This window comes from Rhea pennata, chromosome 1 (genome assembly GCF_028389875.1).
Source record: "Rhea pennata isolate bPtePen1 chromosome 1, bPtePen1.pri, whole genome shotgun sequence".
Taxonomy (NCBI): domain Eukaryota; kingdom Metazoa; phylum Chordata; class Aves; order Rheiformes; family Rheidae; genus Rhea; species Rhea pennata.
In genome coordinates this window covers 132,418,118-132,433,811 of record NC_084663.1, presented here as the reverse complement: position 1 = coordinate 132,433,811, position 15,694 = coordinate 132,418,118, and the positions used below count along the sequence as shown (strand labels likewise).

Genomic DNA, 15,694 nt, shown 5'->3' with positions numbered 1-15,694 from the left:
TATATTTAACTGATTAGTAGGTGTTATTTTGTTACTATTTTATTTTGTGCATGTTTGCCTGTTGTGCATGTAGAAATGTGGGCGTACAAAGGGAGCAACAGAAAATAAATGTGGCTGAATAAAAGGAAACTAACCACAACAGTACTCATATTTTATATCAAAATTAGCTACATCAAACATCATCTGCAGTTTTATAGAAGAAAAAATAAAATTATTTATGACAAAGAGGAATATGCTAATTAATTAACTATAGATGATAGATTAGCAGGAAGGGATGATGGCAGGAATATCTTAACCAATAAGCGCTTTATGACCCAATGGATCCAGTTTTATGACATCTTATTAATTATATCCCTCTCACAACCTATTATATTCAGAACTATGATCTTAACATGCCTATCTATGTTTGGTGATCCAGTCTGGTGAAAGAGCAAAACTAAAGATATTTAACACAATTATTCTAACAGAAAAATAAGATAGCAATGAATTTGTAAGTAATTAAGGGTTGTCGTGTTCAATGTTACTTTGACCAACCTCCTATTTTGCACGTTCCTTATTTTTGCTGATGTGTTTGCACTGTGTATAGCTGGCATTAGTGACTGGAAATACACATGTATTTGTATTTCTGAGCAAGAAAACATGGACTAAAATGATGTATGATAACAAAATTGACCACATTGACCTGACTTTTACTGAAGTAATCCAATGACAAACAATGTTAGGAGGAAGTGTTAGAAACAATTGTTGCTGTTGTGAAACTTCTGGAATCTTTTTGATATGGTTAGGTATGTTTTTTGATACTTTTATTATAGTAGGTTATAGGATCATAGCATAATGGAAATTATTTACAGAATTTGGAATTATCCCACCAGTTTTGGTGGATATTTCCTACAGAGCACCTGAAGAAATATAAAAATACCAACAAAGCCAATCCCTCTACTGTGCATGTTTGAAAAGAATTTATTCTGATATATGACAGCATATATTTCCAAATTATGAATAAGAAAGAATGCATTCATCCATCAGTATGGACTCTACACAGACATATTCTATTGATCAGTCAATCTATGATTGTAGAAATGAAGATCAGTTACCTTGTCTTGGTCATGAAGCTAAGTATTTGGCAGATGTGAGTGCGAATTTCTTGCAAATAAAGATAATCTTCACTGTATTGGCATGGTCAGTCATACAACAATTCCCTAACTACATCACGACTTGTAAAAGGCTGCAGGTCAGGGCTTGACCAATTTAACTAACTCATGTTCCCTACAGGGGACACTCCTTAGATTTAGTACCTCTCAAGGCTGTTGAAGTGAGGCAAGTAATTGCTTTATATTTCAGTTTTATTTAGAACTTATGTACACACTTGGTTCTGTTTATTTAGCATTCAAATTGATCGGTTTCTCCTCTAGGCTTGAATCATCAAGTTGTGAACCCTTCATGGTCAATTCGCCCTGACTATCCTGGCTCAGTGAGAAAAGTAAAATAGCACTTGATTTTTGAGCAATGATCAAACTCAGGCAAGCAAGCTAAGGCATGAGGCTCCAAGTCTCGGCGTTTTTTTTTTTTGTTTGTTTGTTTGTTTCTTTCTTTCTTTCTTTCTTTCTTTCTTTCTTTTTTTAACAGACAGATTGCAAAGATTGTCTTTGATCATTCTTTGGAATTAAATTCTCATGTGTTTCAGATGGGTAAGACTGGTCTCTTTTAACACCACCAGTTCTTTGAAGTTGTATATTTGGATTTGAGACAAAGAAACTGAAACCAAGGCAATGCAAATAGCTCCAGTGACCAATCATAGGAACTACAATATGTGTGTCTGAAACAACAAAACTAGATTTCTAAGGAATTATCGGGAAAAGGGTTCTTCAAGCAAGCCAGAACTTTAGAGTTTTCTTATCCATCAACAACCTGCTTACTGATAATTTAGCAAGAAGAAAAGAAGGATATGAATTCATCCACAGGCATTTTGGTCTCTTTATGGCACTGAGGGATAAAAGCAACAGGGGAGTAGCAGAATGATGCCACTGTATCTTAAAAGAAATTTACAGCATTTCTGAACATAAAGACTGTAAACCTATATCTGTGTAACAGCAGATCAGTATTTAAGCTCCTTTCAAAGATAAAGATTTACAAGCTGGTTTCTATACTCTGTGAAAGTTAAATTCTTTTGCAGATTTTCTTGTCTATAGTGTTACAGAGCAGCAATGGCTATCAGCCCTGTTGGAAGTTAGAAATATATAAAAATGTGCAGTGTATCGCTCTCCAGCAACTAAAACCAAACTCCCAGTCTCCAGTGAGTACCATATCTGATCTTCTTCTGGAAATTAGTTTTTCAGATACGATCTGTGACTCTACTACCTAAAATCAAGAAAGCAGTGCTTTTAATACCAACCAGATGAGCAGATACGCTGTAATCATATTTAGTATTGAATGTAAATCATTGCAGCCATATTTGGGCACAAAAATGCCCAGACATTAAGCCCCTGAGGGAGAGACTGACAGTAAGGGGATAGCACTCGCTATCCCCTTCCAATGGACAGGCATTTAATGGCTGAGCATGGGAACCCTCTGATCACTTGCTGCTTCCCGCTGAGCAATATTATTTATTTCATACAGCCATTCCCTCTTAAGTGGAACTAGCATCCCTTCACAGTAGTCTTCACCATCTCCTCCTTTCTGCCTTACTCTCTCTTCCCGTAAGCGATGTGATTAATCATCTCATCTGTGTCATCATCAGAATCTAATAACCAAGACAACATCATAAGGACAGACGGAAAGGACTGCAGAGTGATCTCACAACTTTCAAGATACCCTTTAGCTGGTTAACCATTCCCATGGAAATCCTCTGCTTAGAGAGAACCTCTGTGCATACCATGTTTCTGTCAGACTCTCAATAAACTACTTACAAAGTAACGATTGTAAACTTTGCAAATATCAGTAATCTGAAACTAAATATGGAGTTATATTATGTCTAAATATCTCTTACAGAGGAAAAGCACTTTAAAGTCTCATATTAAAAATTCATATTTCTCTGGGCACTGCTTTAGTGCAATGACTACAATGTTACATTTTACAAAACCTTATTTCTCCTTTTCCCAAGTTTGCAGAAGAGAAAGACTCTGCTGTTTCTTTAAAATAACAGGAACTTTATGACACAGCAGGGTAAAAGCGAGGAAAAAAAAACTGTTCATTTTTCCTTCTAAATGGTATATTTATGCTGTACATAAAAATAAATTAATGTTGCACTGCGTACTGGGGCAATTCACTCTGATTATATGCCATTGCTCTCAAGATCCCTGGTCCATAACATTTCTGTTCTTACAGAATCCTTTTGCACTGTTTTTTTTATTTTGCTTTGTTCTTCCTTTATGTTTCTGTGCAGTAAATTCAAGATGATGTTCTTTTACTCAGCTTAACTCCTCTGCCTCCCTTCATGATAAAAAGGACTTCTGTCAATAGACACAATTGGCAGTTCAGATGACTACTGGTGACACAAATATCTTTTTCTTATTGGAGCCAGGTTTTTGTGTGGCCACTTATCTGTACAGCTGAACTTCCATTGTTACTGCCTAATGCATCTTCACTGACTCAGGCTTTTCAAAGAGAATTAGATAATAACTTCATTGATGGAGATGCTCAGTAATTGCTTTAAGGCTCAGAATGTGGCACAACAGAGGTTTATAGGCCTTGTTGTAAACCAGATGAAAATAACACTGCAATCTGTGCTGAAGTGATGAATATTTCCGTAAAAAGAGTAAGATGAAATATGTGGTACTTGTCATAGACCAGTGGCTTAATCCATAGGTCTCTGGTGTGATCTGCAATGCCCAAGGATGCCTCTCTGGTCTCCAGCTACCACTCTAAATGAGCACAGATTCCCCCCCCCCCCAAACACACAGACACACTCTATGTCCTTGGTCATTGCAAGTGACATTAGGCCCATTGGTTTGGTCAAGTGCATCGAACCATTAGCATGTCAGTTCTGAACTGCAGAAGTAAAACTAAGATCAAATCTTCCAAGTTTAACATTCTAAAGGAGCACATTTTAAAAATACTGACCTACTTGTCCATGACTGTAATAACTTGCTTTGTAGTTTGTGTGTACAAATAAAAGTCCCATATTCAGTAAAACTGCAGCTTGTGCTCATGAAGCAAAAAGCTTAAACTAGCTTTCATAATCATGAATAAATATTTTTCAGGAGAGCAGGTGGGTGCCATATATCATCAGACACAGTTTCCTTCATGCTCTGGGTTTGAAAGAATGCAGAATTCCAAGAATTATGAGCTTTTCTTCTACAAATTATATTTTGTCTTTGAAATATGGGGTGCAATTCCAAGTCCTTTGGGGTGACCGGAAAGCCATCCTTTGACACAGAAGTTTTTCTGGATCAACCTGCTTTTCCTAGAGCCATGCAAAGAACATCTCTTTTACTCACCTTCTTGTTTCAACTACTGTTCAGCTTTGGGAACAAACTTCAGCTCACTCTTTATGTTCTGAATCTCCGATAAGTTGACAGCAGGGCCTGGAAGTTTCTTAGCTCCTGGGAGATGTTTCTTGTCTTTCTCCGCCTCTGTAGAAGCAGGAACACTCTGCACAAAATGAAACCAGTCACCTCACTGCTGCTATAGAAGTCCCTTGAGCAGGAGCATAGGCTGCTTATTCGGGAAACACAAAAGGGTTTTTTCATACTAAATGCAGTCACAATTGCAAGGGTGCAAGACAGAGGGAATGCATGGATTATCTTGTTGGTTGTAGCCTTGAAGTGTCTAAACACATTCTAAAAAGAAAATTAGAAGGTGCTTGGTGCGGAGGAATCTGGATCTTTTTGTAAATGGGTAAGAATTTACAGTGTCAAACCATTAGCAGGAAGTTAATTGAGTGGAATATTAAAGGCAACTCTCAGGTCTCTCATTTTTTTAGGGGAAAAATAAGGAATAAATATTTTGATCACTTAATCTCTTAGAGTCTCACAGTTGTTAGCCAGTTGTGGAAGAAAAATATCATGCACCTCTGCAACTTTGGAGACCAGTTACCATTGTAGGTTATGGACCCCAGAATAGCCATCCAAGTTCAGCGTGAAATAATGTTTATTTTTTCTTAAGCTCAGTCATAAGACCAGAAGGATTTTTGTCATTTAATATTTGAATTAGGGTAGTGCCTAAAGGGTGTTCTGTTGACACTGAAAAAATGCAGGCTAAATAACAGTTGTTACACAACAGGGAACATCTCAACTAGCCTTCTGATGGATCACAGTATTTCACTTCTTTGTACTTGCTGAATAGTACCGTTGCTCCAGGGTGAGGTAGGACTTTTATTATAGACAATTTCTATTCTAGACTGAGTAATGTTTTGAAGGGGTGGTTTTCCAGTAGGGATTTTAAGGTTTATCCAACCTATTCTGAATTTTTAAAAGGTAACACACAGGGAGATTCATGTAAGGCTAGAGGTGAATGAGTATTTTTCTGCAAACAATTTTCACAATTAAATTCCATTTTCTTTTTTAATTACTCCTGAGAATGTCAGCTTGGGGTGGGGTTTTGGGTTAATTCAGTACTTGGATTTATTAACCACTATATTTGGAGAGGTTTTTCTTATGTATTGACTGTAAAGACTCAATTCCTAATATTTAAAAATTCATTTTAAAAAATTCAAAGTTATGTTTCAGTTATTATTGGCCAGTAAGACATTTTTTTTCTGTTCACTTATGGACCCCAATATTAACCAGAAAGCAGACTTTTTGTAATGTCAGGTACAAGTAAACATGGAATTTAGAAAACTGTCAGGTTCTTCTTATTTGTTTTTTTTAAAACTTTCTCTAAATCACCATTTGGGAGAAAAATGAGTCAACAGTTATATTGTTTGGCTTACTAAATTAACTTTTTATCATTTTTTAGCTAATGTGTTCTTTTAGTTATATACAAGCTAATACTAATTAATAACATTACGCTAGATGTTCTATTTTGATAATTTAAGATCCCAGTAATCCATGCCCCAAATACTATATGAATATATATATATATATATATATATATATATATATATATATATATAGTGTGTGTGTGTAGCATATATATTCTATATTGTCTAATATCTGGCTTAATGGAAGACAATTAGCTGGAACAGCCAAGCCTAGCAAGAGAATAAGCAAACTGATACAGAATGTGTTTGGAGGAATGCACAAAATGGTACCAGCAGTTAAAGATGCCATGAGCTTGTATTGCTTCCTTCCACAGTTTTCTTGCACAGCTTGGTAATCTGAATAACCAGGAAAAACAACCAACCTTACCTCCTCCACTTCAGGTGTAAATTCTTTTCTTTTGTGAGGGTGACCTGCACCAGGTCGAAATGCTCCCATCGGGATGTTAATATTAGCCTGTGAGAAGGAAATTATGATACATGTAACAGTGACTGATAAATAAAGGTAAAGCTGGTAATTGACAGAACTTTTAAGGGATGCACCAAGAGTATAGACATTTTCCTAGTTTCTGACACTTACGCCTTAAATGTATGCTTCATCACAACACTCTTGTAGGAAAGGGAAATGCTTTCATCTCTGCTTTAAAGATGCAAAATGAAAAAACAAGGATACCTAGAAAGCTTTTGAAGTCTTGCTTTTTAGTCTAGTGTTCCCTGACTTCACTGGACTTTAAATAAGTGAGTACTAGACAGCAAAGTGTCTTTAGGGATCTGGGCCTATTTGATCTGGTCAAGGTCAATTAGAAAGTAAGCAGCAGAATAAGGATTTAAGTATAAATCACCCAAATCCCACAGTAACACCGAAACCACTGGAACACTCTTCCCCAGCAGTGACACCAATTTGGACTTCATTTAATCATAAGTAGTCAGGAAGGAAAATTCTATTGAGCCAGCTTAGGCTAGTAGTGTTTAAAATACGATTTTATGGGCACAATTCACCCGAAGTGGCTACAAAGTACAAATCATTTTGGCCTAGCAATGCGGCTCTCCATTGCAGAGAGGATCCCTTAGCAAGAAAAGGCAGAGTGGCTCTCCAAAGCTCCAGGTCCGGCTGGGTGTTGCCAAGCCACCTCAGCCCCATCTGCAGCAGGATTCCCATGGGGGTCACTAGCCAAAGGAGGCTGATCCTGGTCAAAAACCTGACAGACCGTTCGCGCCCTGGGTCTTAGCAAACTTTCTCCAGAATGATACCAGTATGGCTGAATGGGTTTGGTCTGTTGTCTTTGTGGGAGGTCAGATAGCCTCTAGCCATAACAAAAATGGGGTTTAGAACAGATATCTTCAAAGTAAATATTTTTGAAAAAAAGAATGACACAAAACATTATTATAAAAGAGCAGTTAAAATGTATCAATTTCCTGATGTGACCTAGCCTGGATTATTTTAAAAGTCAAATGGCATGATCAACTAAATGTACAATTTATACCTATTCTTATCTCGTGATCTCAGAAGAGAAGCTGCTCCTAGGAAATGTCATCAAAATACCATGACTCCCACTTGTAAAACCAGCAGGTGAAATGGTAATGTTATTGAGTGGAAACAGAGAAACTTCAAATAGTGAGCTGTTTTATTGTAATTTGCCATCTGACTGACTTGCATAAAATGAAGATGAATCATCTCACCCTTCTGTTTTAATCATGGTCCTGCAGATCGTGCCCCATCTTGGGTATCTACAATAAAAACAGCTCCTGTTTTTAGTAACAACAAATGTTCTGAAAGCTATAATCAAACCCTAACAAAATAAAGAAACTATTTGCTGAGAAATATGCACTTTTCCTTTTATTCTTTTTTTCCACTAATGTTAATGCAAGGTAATGTTGCTATTTCAGTGGGCCTGGCTATTATCTGTAAGACCAAGTATTTTATAGACAAGCTAGGTATTCATTTCATATGCTTTTTCACTGCACATTAGTTTAGGTACTGTGAAACCTTTCATCTGCACTTATTAAATTCCCAGGAGATGGGGTATTTTCAGCATCACAGTACTTAACCCATTAGTTTATTTTCCAGTGGGGGAAAAAACAGCTTTGCTATTCTTAATTGACTCAGCTACTTTTTTCTGGAATAAGACACTTTTATGCACCTTACAGCTAGTGTGGTTGGACAAGTTTGCAGGCTTGAGACATTAAAGCTATTCCTGAGAGAGCTCTCTCTTCCTGGTGCTCTTTCTGAACTGAAGCTTTCCATCCCCTTGGCCTCAGTAGTAGAAGTCAGCCTCCCACAGCAACCCAGGACATGACACAAAACTGTAACTCTGATACCTGTTCCTCACGTTTCCTGCTGTGATTGACAGACCAGCTGTGCCTAAAAAGGGTCCAGCAAACAAAAATGAACCACTAAGTGCCAGACTGCTAATTAAATTAAATATGCCATTCTTTGGTCTGCTTCAGCATTTTCACAGCACTCTGTGTCACACAGAAGTAGTTTGAAGTATTTTGTTTGCTGTATGTGCAGTCACTTCTGAGTTTGGACAAGGTGTATGCAGATGCTATATATTAACTTGGTAAAACAAGCAGCCTTTAAAACATAGTTTAACACTGTCTAGATCTGATAACACAAACTATACGACAAACTATTTCTAGTATGATATGAAAGTATGACTAATTTCCTAGCAGTTCCCAAAAAGAGATACTAGAGTCCTGAGCTATAACTCTCCATCTTAATCCAGAACTCTTCCTTTCCTCTGAATAAGCAGCCATATAATGGGTGAACACTGCACCAACTCCTGCAGGCAAATGTAGCTTTGTAAGGACTGTGTTGTGCTGAGACCAGCACAAGCTTACAATTCTGTTTTTAAAAGCCTCTTTGGTGTTCTCATCACCTGTCTGCTAGGATAGAGACACAAGTTTCAGTGACTTCTCCCTTCTTCCTCAACCCAGTGAAATACTGAATGGGAAATTTTTTGTTCTGAACTTCTGATGCTGTAAATTATAATTGCTTTGGACAGTTTTTGTGGGTGTGGTTATTGTTTTAATCATTACTTACTAAAAATTATTTTTGATTATTCAAATCATTGGCTTTGCATCTTTCTTTGGTTTTGGATAGTGCCTGCCATATTTTGGATGTCGCTGCAGTTTTTCATGAGTGGAAATGATATACTGTACTAAGATCTTCCTCAACAGACTGAAGGAAAAATATTTGTCAGTGTGAAATACATTGTGTGAAACAGTGTGAAATCAGTGTGAAATACAGTGTGAAATACATTGCTTGTGTCACATTTCACATTTCACAATGTGAAATACATTGCTGGCTTGACTCCATTAAAGGGATATTTAGAGGTCTGTGTAAGTTTGTCCTTCTGTTTAATGGAGACAAGGTGCCTATATTAGGAACTGTTGTGTCTTGCATTACCAGCAGCCGTGCATAAGTTTAGGACTGTTACAGATAAATCCTTCACAGTGTCATGGCCACTCCTGACTGCCCAGAAGGCGGGCTGAGCAAGTCAGAAAGTATAATCATGTCCAGAGTAAGGAAAACAGGGAACTATTCAGACAGCTCTGAATACAGTTCAGAGAAAGCAGAGCCACCCCTCACCCCCATCGGTGGAGAAAGACGGGAGTAGTGTCTGCAGGGACAACTGTCAGCTAGAGCTATGTACACCGTCTACAGCCAGAGCAGGAGAGGGCAGCTCAGGAGTGGCCCCAGTGCTGTGTCAGCAGCAAGGAATATATTACCAGGACTTAATACTATTTTGGTCATTTATCACCCAGGAGCCACTCCCCGGAACCAGACACTCCCCTGAACTCCTCCACGTTTGTATCTAGTGGCCATCAGCATGCAAAGGTTTCAGCGTGTCTCTCCTAGGGTCAGAAAGGAGCCACTTCTGACACCCAAGGACCCAGGGAGACTTCAGACAATTAGGATTGATTGTATCTCCACTGCTGCAGCACCATGTCTATTCTCCAGGGGATGTAGGTCCTACTGCAACAGCTCATAACAGCAAAGGAGCATAACGTATGAATCACAACATACAAAACTGATCTGACATTTTGAGTCATGGTTCTGAGAATACTCAAAGTGTAATAGGCATCCATTCCAGGGCAAGTTTCCCTGACGGAGCAACCTCTGACACAGAGTTTAATAAATTTATTTTAAAGTCTGTGAAGTAATTTATTTTCCAATGAAAAAGTTTTCATTGAAAAAAATGAAGTTTCTTAAAATAGTAAACTTAGTGCTTAAACTTAATGATTTAAAAGCATCTTTTTTAATGGACAAACTAGACACATTTTTTACATTTAGAAGTTTAAAAGTCTTCATAAATTTGAGAAAGGAGTCAATATCCCCTTCTTTTCTCTATAGAAAAAAATAAACCAAGTTCATCCCTTAAAAATGATTGTATGTGTCCATGAACCTTAGATGCAAAATGTAAATAATTCTGAGTTAGAAATTATCTACAGTTTTTCACTAGTCATACAAATGTTTCCAAAGTCAGTATTTAAGAGGGACAAAATTTTGAACTGAATGAAATCAATGGCAAACTTTCACTAATTTTAATAGAATTGGAGTGCAGTAGCTTGCACGCCTGTTTCAGTACACTTGATGATTACAATCAGAATTAGCATTATACACTGCTTTGCAACTTCAGTATGCTGTCTAGCATACTAGGTAATTAATCTTCTTGATACCCTAATCCATTAAGTTGATATTATTTTGGGGTAGCAGAGAGCAGTTCAGACTTCAGAAATTCTGTTTTGTGGTTCTTATGTAATTTCAAGGGACCTTTAACTCATGGGAAAATTGCATTGCAAATGCATTTGGCAAAATACATAAAAACACTGTAAAATTCAGGATTTATTTTGTCCTTTTGACAGGGATCAGTGATAGGATGACTAATCCATCGTTTAGCTATTTCAAAATGATACTGGGAAAATTCTCCAACTGTTTCTTTTACAGATGTATAACAACAGACTTCATCCATATGAGCAGACACTATTTAAGAGGATATGAGACATACAAAATTTTTAAAATCAAAACATCAAAATTTTATTTTGGCTTTTACATAAAATGCTTTATTAAGCAAATACTGGAGATATATAGTTATTCCTAAAGAGATGTAGACATGAAAAATATTAATAGGTATGCCATCTTTTTAGCCTATAGTTTCAGTAAAATTATATTAATTCTGTAGAAAATCCAATAGTTGAAAGAATAAGTTTTACTCTTAATGCTGATGTGTATCTTACTTAGTTGATCCACAGACAAACATAACTTAACATGGGAGAGACCATATGAGCAAACAATCAACCAAGCAACCTAACTGACCCATTCTTTTCTCTGCTCAGATTATAGGACAATCTTCAGGTAAATATTTTTGAGTTCTTTCACATCTAGCAAGCTTTTTCATTTTAAAAAAATAATGCCCAGTTAGTATTTCTGTCCTGTTTTATACAAACAAAATGCAGTTTGCCAAGTAACAGAGGTTGAGGTTTATTATTTTCTTATATTAGAAACATAAACACTGTCTCTTACCTGAATGGCTTTGACATGTGATGCTGGCTGTTTTGACATTTTTAAGAGAGAGTCGTATCCCTGCAAGCAAAATGGGAAAGTGTTACAGGCTATGACATTCTGATAGCTAAGAGAGATAAGCTAGAACTTAACCCATGCTGCTTCTTGACAGGCTTCCATTTCATCTGCCCGTCTCCTGTTTCAGTCTCAGTTTCAGAATTGCTTAGTTATTCCTCCTGAACACCTGCGGGGGACAGAACACCTGAGCTTCCCCAATTAATCTTTCATAGCCACAAATGGAGCCATACCTTTCACATCAAAAACAATAATGAGTAGAGATAAGAAATCTTTCAAATATTAATAGCATTGTAAAATGAGCAAGAATTAAAGAAAATATTTGAGGATAAACAATGTATGACTACCTCTGTCACACTATGCTTTTATGAACTATTAGAACTCTAAACCTTCTTTGAAATGAAATGTAACTCACTACAAAGTAAATTGATAAATGCAGACATAACCATCTTCTGACTCACATATTCTTGAAAAATCTCTAATCTGTATAGACTGGAAATGATTAAGATGGTTAAACTGTAAAGTTCTCTTTGACAGTTTCCAGGGTACAAAATAGCTTCTCTTCAAAGTTTTATATCATATAGATTCATTCATTTTCTTTAGCAGTAAGACAAAAAAACCCAAAGTTTTTCATAAAACTTCATGCAGATAAAAATATAGACTGATACAAAATTAATATACAATAACAAAGGCAAACATATCAAAGTCAAAGGGTTCCATAAAGGTCAAATAAAAAGCAAACACAAGCAGCTTAATTGAAATATCCCCTTGGCCTTTTACTGTCTTCCATTGAGATTTAACTTTAACCAGACTAGCCTTTCATCAAATTCTGGGTATCTAAGCTATCTCATCACAGTGAAAAACAAATAGCAATGTTAAAAGGTGAGAAATAAGTATATGTTCACCAGAGAATCAATTGACAACAATATAGCATGTTTTGGCTACAATATTTTACCTGACATCAGAAAGAGGTCTGAGAAAAGCAGAAAAAATATGTAGGAGAGAATAGTAGAAATATACTGAGAAATCAAAATTGGGTCAAAGAATTTGGTGTAGCAAACGGCTTAACTGTCCCACTGAAGCAGTTCCAAAGAGTATAGATCTGTTTGTTGTAGGATGGCTTCAGTCTGAAATGGTATCACTCCAGCTGCACGGAAGATTTGTCCTTGCCTATTCTCAGCTTTATTCAAGAGCTTTAAAGCTATGTATGATTCTGAACAGGATAACTTTAAGTAAAAATGGCCTGCAACTGCAGGTCTCTCTCTGCACCTGCAGCTGTAAAGCATGCTGTCCAAACCACAACAGTGTAAAGCAGGGGACATGGTCTTCACAAGTGCCTTCAGGTTGAGCTGAATTGGTTCGGCTAAATCAGTAAATTGCCACAAAATCCCACCATACAAAATAAAAAACAGCATGGTTCCTGTGAGTTTTACATTGTAGTAATAACTTAAAACCAGAGCCAGTTTAAACAACATCAGAATTCAGTTCTGGGGCTGAAATCCCAGCCACTGAAGTTCATGACAAAACTCATGTGGATTTCAATAAGCCAAAACTTCAGCCAGTTTCCTTTCTTTCCTTTTTAAAAATTCTACTATGCATGGAAATAAGCATTTTCTCATGATTGCTACACTGCTTATACTTATGCACTGTGCTCCTAATCAGTGGTTGTATTCCAAGGTTAAATACAAAACAATCCCCCAGTTCATTGGAAAGATGGAACTTATAATACAGAAAAGTTTAATTCATTTTTCTTATAATCTTTTCCTCTTTCTAATCAAAATGAAGAATGGAAACAAAAGCACAGGAAATTAACAGAAAACATCTTAAAACATAGCGGATCTGCTTTATAAACACTGTCACAAAGAAATTCAAGCTAAGATTTCTACTATGCACTTAATGTACTCCTCCACCTTCTGTGTTTAGGCATTTCAGAAAACTGATACATGCTTCTTGGGCCACCTAAAGCTAGATGGACAAGGATTTACATTGAATCTCTGCTTTAAAGCAAGCACAGTGATAGCGTTCCTCACTGAGCTGCTCGGAGTTCATGCGAAGGCTGTGTTCGAAATGATTGCAATCAGACACTGGTTCCTAAAGACAGATGTATGATACAATTGTGTAGGACTGCTTTTGGAGGAGGTGATTTTCCTACCAGTTCATGCTGTCCTCATTACTGCCACAGAAATCAGGACAACAGCACGCTACTGAGTAAAAATAGACAATCTTCTCTGGCTCTGTTCCCTTCTCTCCATTTCCTGAGGTTCCCTCTAGAACAGCATTGACCATCAATCATAGGAAAATAAACCTTAGATTACAGATGCACCTATTACTTCATTTTTATAAACACTTTTTCTCTTTCACTATGTCTCAGAGAGAATCAAGAGCACTACGCTGCTTATAGTATTCCTGGCATACCAATCAGGTCTGCAAACTTGAAGAAATTACTCCTCACAGTAATTTCCACCTCAGAATTTCACAGGTTTCACACTCATGCACACACACAGAGCCTTATTCCCCAGTGTCTTTTTGGCCTCCCCACACCTTACCTCTTACCTTTTATGGTGCACATGCAGAGCCAAACTTAGAAAGCAATGGCAATGTTATTTCAGTTTGGAGCTATTTAATGCTGGACTTCCAATGCAAATGCACTTGCTTTCCTTACTTCATAGTGGAAATACTCATGAACAGGACTACTTGACAGACTGAAAGAAATCAGTGTTTTGAGAAGAACCCTTAAAAAACAAAGAACCTATCTTCTCTCCCTTTGCTAAAAATAATTTCTGAAAGGGGTGCAGAAAGATAATAAGCTTATTCAATTTGCTCTAAATTCAATGTGATATCACAATACCATCTTTTGTAATCTGTACAAAAGATGTACACTAGTATATAGGCAATAGAAAGAGCCCTCCCCCCCAGCTGAAAGCTGTCCTTTCCCCCACTGCAGTACTTAAGCATCAAGCACAATGGTAATTTTGGACAGAATACTGCAGTGTATTATCTTATAAAAAGGCTTTGACAGGAACTGCACTACTATGAAACCCAGCTATTACGAAGAAGGAAGAGAAGCCCCCACTTTTCAGCTTCCAGACTTTCATACAAAAACTTACTACATGCTCTAGGCAAGTGCAATACTATCTTCTAAATTGCAGTTGTTCCCCTTACATGTCCCATGTTAAGCTTACAGGGAAAGAACACCTCTCTTGCCACCAAAACCCTCAGCTATAACAAACATACAGAAACACTAAGCATGTATGTATGTACGACAGTATTCAAGCTAATACACAGTTATGCTTCTTATGAGTCACTAGGTATTTAAGCCGATTTCTGCTTTAAATCTTTTAAGATCCCCATAAACTATAAAGCAATAACTATAACAATCTGCTCTGAAAGCGCAAATATGCTGCACAAGACATTAAAATAAGCAGAAACCCATAACCACCACAGTTACCTCGCAGCCAGTTATTAAAGAGTTTTCATAAGTCTTTCAAGTTTGTAATCAACCCCTTCAAGATTAGCTTACTTATTTACTTATATAAGAAAAGTTCCAAACCGTCAAGCGAGTCTATACACCTCCTTTTGATGCTGAAAAAGGTGCCTTCTTCTATCAGCTGAGATATTGACTGTGATCCTTTTAATGTGTCTGAAATAGCTCCGATGCTTTCAGCCTGGATGGCACTGAGAGCTGCTCCAGGCTGGAGGAGAACTCAGTTTAGAAGCAAAGTGTAAAAGAGAATTCCTGTCATAGCTTCCAGTTGTTCTTCCTAAATATAGCCTTCGATTTGCCCTGTAACTTGGTCCCCCGTGACACTTGACCATCGTAAGACCAGGGCTCAAGTGTCAAGTAGTAGGTGTTGAAGAAACACACCTTTGGGTCCTTTTCTTGCCCTCCCTCTCCCTGCAGTTCTGGGGTTTTTCACAAGACCAAGGCATATGATGATAGAAGGTAAAATGCATAACCTGAAACTTCTCTTGCACTGTTTGGGCAGAGCGTACCTCCCTACTGCCACGCTGGGAAATTAAATAATTATGAAGACGTAATTATGCAGAACTCACCTCGGGACTAGCTAGCGAGGCGAACGCCACACCAGTGTGTCTGTCTTGTTGCTTCGTTAGGGGTGAACTTGCTCAGTGGCAACCCCAGGGTCTTGGTGTAGTGTCCCTTGTGCAGGACAGCCATGGTCATAGGGAGAAGTCCT

The 15,694-nt window shown here is 37.4% G+C and overlaps 1 protein-coding gene across 5 annotated transcripts in view; it reads right to left on the bottom strand.

The window, feature by feature from the left end:
* The window catches only part of SMPX (small muscle protein X-linked), a 40,863-nt gene extending 25,639 nt beyond the window's left edge, over positions 1–15,224 (bottom strand). The window contains exons 1-5 of one of the 5 annotated variants that reach the window (XM_062600478.1): positions 15,049–15,224; positions 11,445–11,504; positions 6,288–6,374; positions 4,437–4,590; positions 1,326–2,358 (exon numbers count right to left, since the gene is read on the bottom strand). In XM_062600478.1, coding sequence (XP_062456462.1) covers positions 4,450–4,590; positions 6,288–6,374; positions 11,445–11,483 — 267 coding nt within the window. In that variant the 5' untranslated portion in view covers positions 11,484–11,504; positions 15,049–15,224 and the 3' untranslated portion in view covers positions 1,326–2,358; positions 4,437–4,449. Of the gene's footprint in view, positions 1–1,325; positions 2,359–4,436; positions 4,591–6,287; positions 6,375–11,444; positions 11,505–15,018 lie in introns of those variants that run through there. The other 4 variants (XM_062600490.1, XM_062600482.1, XM_062600460.1 and 1 more) reach the window with 4 other exon arrangements.
* Between the last annotated feature and the right edge of the window lie 470 nt (positions 15,225–15,694).